Here is a 5,127-nt window from a genome sequence, read left to right on the forward strand (position 1 = left end):
GACGCGGGCCCCGAAACTGACCCTAGGGAGGTCCCCGCTGCATCCCGCCACGCAAGCTACGCCTCATGGAGGCTACGTTCAGCAGCCCCGGGGAGGTGGCGCTGCAGCGGGAGGCGGGAGTCCCAGGACTGCTCACTCCTCTGTCGGACCTCGACCGCGTGTACGAGCTGGAGCGAGTCGTTGCATTCGTCCGCGACCTGGAGTGTCAACGGGTGAGAGCAGGCTTAGGGAGGAGTGACTCGCCTCTGTGGGGATGAGTCGCCACGAGGATCGGGATCTTGGGGGATCTTGGGGGATTTTGTGAGGACAACCCGGTGGGGGAATCTGAGTCCATCCGCCGCGCGTTGGCCACTCCTGCACCTACTCCGTGGGCAGAGTGCCCCTCTGGGATTATGGGCTTTGAAGTTGGTTGGGAGCTCCCTGAAGGTTTCCTTTGAAGAGCCCCTCGATGGGGGAGCGGCTGTCCTTGACTCCATGGTTTATGCTTACAGGTGGCCTTGCAGTTCCCTGACCAGCTACTGGGAGATGCTGGGGCTGTGGCTGCACGACTGGAGGAGACCACAGGTTCAAAGATGTTCATTCTGGGGGACACAGCCTATGGCAGGTGTGAACTTGACCTTAAGTAGGCTAGGCCTGGGGCTCCAGGGCTCATGGGATTTCCCCTCTGTGACAGTGTTTGTTTTCTTTTTCTTTTTTTTTTTTGAGTTGGAGTCTCACTCTGTCTCCCAGACTGGAGTGCAGTGGCCGCTCCCGGCCACCGCAGCTTCAACCTCCTGGGCTCTGGCAATCCTTCTGCCTCAGCCTTCCAGGTAGCTGGAACTACAGGCGCACGCTACCACGCCCGGCTAATTTTTTTGATTTATTGTAGAGATGAGGTCTCGCCTGCCCAGGCGGGTCTCGAACCCGTGGGCTCAGGCAATCCACTCACCTCAGCCTCCCAAAGCACAGGATTACTGGCTGAGCCACTGAGCCCGGCTAGTGTTTGTTTTCAATGGCTATGTTTCTCCTTGACGTGATGGTGATGATGCTCCTCCTGATGCTAGCTTCCTTCCAGTGTTTTCCTTTCATGAAATCGAGTGCATTTCCCGTTGATGACAGCAACTCTTCTCCAGATAAGAACCCGTCTCACTGATGGTATCATCTCTGCAGCTGCTGTGTGGACGTACTGGGTGCTGAGCAAGCTGGAGCTCAGGCCCTTGTACATTTTGGCCCTGCCTGCTTAAGCCCTCCAGACCGCCCACTGCCTGTCACCTTCGTCCTTGGTCAGCGTTCTGTGGCCTTGGATCTCTGTGCCAAGGCCTTTGAGGCCCAGAACCCAGACCCCAAAGTGCCTGTGGTGCTGCTGAGTGAGCCGGCCTGTGCCTACGCCCTGGGTGAGTGGTTATTATGCCTGTGCACGCAGGAAGAGAGGGCCTACTGCTTTATGCCTTAATTTTCCCATTTCAGTACACTTCCATAGAGCCCCTTGATATGGATTTGGCCCAAGTCTTTTGGGCCAAATTTAGTTACCTGAGGATGAGGAAGCTCCTGCTTTGCCAGGCTCCAACCCTGACATCATCTCCTTCTCTTCCAGAGGACTTGGCCACTCTCCTGCGCCCACGGTACCTGGACCTGGTAGTCTCCAGCCCAGCTTTTCCCCTGCCTGCAGGGTCCCTCAGTCTGGAGCTGGAGCCCTTGGAGCGTTTTGGGCGCCGCTTCCCCTTGGCCCCAGGAAGGTGTCTGGAAGAGTATGGCGCCTTCTATGTGGGGGGATCTGAGGCCAGCCCTGACCCTGACCCAGACCTGAGTCGGCTGCTCTTGGGGTGGGCACCAGGGCGGCCTTTTTCCTCCTGCTGTCCAGACACAGGGAAGACTAAGGATGAGGGTGCCTGGGCAGGACGGCTAAGGGCGCGAAGACAATATCTGGTCGAGAGGGCCAGAGATGCCCGTGTGGTGGGACTGCTGGCAGGTACATTGGGTGTGGCCCAACACCGTGAGGCACTGACACACTTGCGGAACCTGACTCAGGCTGCCGGCAAGCGTAGCTATGTGTTGGCCCTGGGACGGCCCACCCCTGCCAAACTTGCCAACTTCCCTGAGGTAGATGTCTTTGTGCTGTTAGCCTGTCCTCTGGGCACCCTAGCCCCCCAGCCTTCTGGTAGCTTCTTCCGGCCTGTATTGGCACCATGCGAGTTGGAGGCTGCCTGCAACCCTGCCTGGCCACCTCCAGGCCTGGCTCCCCACCTCACACATTATGCGGACTTGTTGCCTGGTGAGTGGTGGGGGACTGCCTGAGCTGGAATCTTGGGGCATAGAGTAAGGGGCCCAGTATGGATTTTTATTTTCCTCCCTTCCAGGCTCTCCCTTCTATATGCCCCTCCCACCACCTGAGTCAGAGCTGTGGGACACCCCAGATGTGTCGCTCATTACTGGAGAGCTCCGACCCCCACCTGCCTGGAAGTCATCAAATGATCCTGAATGCTCAGCCCTGACCCCACAACCTCAGCTGGAGCTGGCTGAGAGCAGTCCTGCAGGTAAGTGTGCAAGTCTCCACTCCTAGCTGAACTCTTTCAGCAGGTTCAGCCCCACTCAGACTGAGTCCCCTCTCTCTATAGCCTCATTCCTTAGTTCCCGGAGCTGGCAGGGGCTGGAGCCCCGCCTGGGTCAAACACCAGTGACAGAAGCTGTGAGTGGAAGACGAGGGATTGCCATCGCATATGAGGATGAGGGAAGCAGCTGATACCACGTGAGGCCAGATACAGATGGACTTGTGAATTGCTGCTAGACCCCTCAGTGCTCCCTGCACCAACCTCCCATCCCCTCGCCAGGATCCTTGAAGGAGCCTTGATAGAGGGAGGGTATGCAGTGCCTCAGTGAAGACAGGATCTGTCTCTGTACTGTTCTGGCACTGGCAGAGGCACAGCTCATATTGGCTCAGTAAACGTCTGTTTTTTGGCTGATGGGGGAAAGGGCTTATGGACTTCGCCATGACTTTCTGGACCCACCTGTCCTTTTAGGAGCAGCCCAAGACCTTTGGCCAATCCCAGTTCCTGGTCTGCAGTTGAGGGTCTGCCCTTGTCAAAGAGCAGGTGCTAGATGTCTAGACTAATGTGTTTAAACCTCAGCACTATTGACATTTGGGATCAGATGATTCTTTTTTTTTGAGTTGGAGTCTCACTCTGTCACCCAGACTGGAGTGCAGTGGCCGCTCCCGGCCACCGCAGCCTTGACTTGCTTGGCTCCAGCGATCCTTCCGCCTCAGCCTTCTGAGTAGCCGGAACTACAGGCACGTGCTACCACGCCCGGCTGATTTTTGATTTTTTTATTGTAGAGATGAGGTCTCGTCAAGTTGCCCAGGCGGGTCTCGAACCCGTGGGCTCAGGCAATCCACTCACTTCAGCTTCCCAAAGGCGCAGAATTACAGGCTGAGCCACTGAACCCGGCTCCAGATGCTCCTTTGTTGTGGGGCTGTTCTGTATATGGTAGGGTACTTAGCAGCCTCTGCCAACTAAACATCAGAAGCACCCCCACCAACTGTGACAAAGCTGTCTCCAGACATTGGCAAATGTCCCCTATGGGGGCAAAATTGCTCCCAATTGAGAACCACTGGTCTAGACCTGCACTATTCAGTACAATAGCCACTGAATACATGTGGCTACTTAAACTTAAGATTAAAAGCTCAGTTTTTCTGTCACACTAACCACATTTCAAGTGCTCAAATAGTCACATGAGGGGACAATATAACTATAGGATCTTTCCATCATTGCAGAAAGTTCTGTTTGTTGGATAGTACTGGTCTACACTGATTCAATTGTTTCTCAGGGAGATCACAGAAACTCGAATAAACCAGATACTTTTTCTCTTTCTGTTTATTTTTATTCATCAAACACTGCAGGTCCTGCACAGGTCCTGTGGATGGAGATATGAATTGTATTTAACCAGATTCCTGTCCTCACAATGTAGTTGGAAAGACAAAGTGTTAAATATGCAATCACCACACAGTAAAACAGTATTATCTGTGAGGAGGGAAGCCCCAGGGGCAGTTGGATCCCACAGGAGACATTTGACAAGGACTCAGGAGGCTTCCCAGGGAAACTGATACCTAAACTGGATCTTGTGGAGGATAAAAATAATTGTCAGGAGAAAAAGAGTGAAACGGCATTTGGGCTTAAACACAGGCATGAACCAACACAGTGGGTGCCTCAAGGAAAGTGGAGTTGCTGGATCTTGAGAGGGGTGAAAAGACTCACATCTACATTCCCCACATTTGCTGAGAATCTTGTCATATTGGCATCAACCAGGGTGTTGAAGACATAGGTGAACAAAGGAGTTGTGGGCCCTGCCCTCAGGAAATGCTCAGTCCAATGGTATAGGGAGAGCTGTAAACTGACTACGGTAACCCAGGTAGAGTGGGTGCCAATCTTGTATTCTACAAACACATATTGAGGACCCACTTTGTGCAGGCACTGGATATACATCAGTGTGTGCAACAAAGATCGTGGTGGTCACACTTTTCCGGGGGGAGATGGACAAACTTTAGAATACTTAGTATGTCAATGGTGATGGTGCCTACTGTGGAGAAATGTAAAGCCAGGAAGGAGATAAGGAGTGTTGGGGGGGTGGTTCAATATTAAACAGAATGGTCAGGGAAGGCCTGTTGAAGAGGGTGGGCAAAGGCCAAAAGAAAGTTACAGAGTGAGCCACATGGATACTTAGGAGAAGCAGAGAAAACAAGTGCAAGGGCAATGAGGTGAGGGCATGGCTGGCATGTGTTCAAGAAATAGCAAGGAGAGTTGGGGGGAGTATTAGAAGTTGTGGTCAGAAAGGGGCGTGGGCAGCTGCAGGGTGGAGGCCTGGTAGGCCACTGTTGGGACTTTGGCTTTTATTCTGAATGAGATGGGAGCCATCGGGCATTTAAATAGGTAAGTGACATGAGCTTGCTGAAGTCTTAAGGGATCCTCAGGGCATGGTGGGAGCCCAGAGCAGGCACAGGACCCTGGGGACTGGTAGTTGTTAGCCAGGCAGAGACGTGCAGCAGGCATCAACGTCTTACGAGCCGGGTGAGGAGGAGAGCACGCACGGCACCCGCCGGGCCCTGGGTAGGGCACGGGGTGGCCACAGGGGAGGCCGGGAGACCAGTGGTGTTTG

General features: G+C 54.0%; 1 protein-coding gene across 4 annotated transcripts; it reads left to right on the top strand.

Annotated features, from left to right (window-relative positions):
• On the top strand, window positions 1–2,996 carry DPH2 (DPH2 homolog). 4 transcript variants are annotated; one of them, XM_008058412.2, is made up of 6 exons: window positions 1–212; window positions 492–604; window positions 1,150–1,373; window positions 1,574–2,251; window positions 2,337–2,513; window positions 2,595–2,963. In XM_008058412.2, the coding sequence occupies exons 1-6, from the start codon at window positions 66–68 to the stop codon at window positions 2,717–2,719; spliced, it is 1,464 nt and encodes a 487-aa protein (XP_008056603.1). In that variant the 5' UTR covers window positions 1–65; the 3' UTR covers window positions 2,720–2,963. The 4 variants fall into 4 exon arrangements, with proteins under 4 accessions (XP_008056603.1, XP_021568200.1, XP_008056604.1 ...); XM_021712525.1 differs by having other exon boundaries at window positions 1,841–2,251; XM_008058413.2 differs by lacking the exon at window positions 1,574–2,251 and having other exon boundaries at window positions 2,595–2,996.
• Window positions 2,997–5,127: the final 2,131 nt, after the last annotated feature.

This window comes from Carlito syrichta, unplaced genomic scaffold (assembly GCF_000164805.1).
Source record: "Carlito syrichta isolate Samal-C Ts95f unplaced genomic scaffold, Tarsius_syrichta-2.0.1 Scaffold303334, whole genome shotgun sequence".
NCBI lineage: Eukaryota > Metazoa > Chordata > Mammalia > Primates > Tarsiidae > Carlito > Carlito syrichta.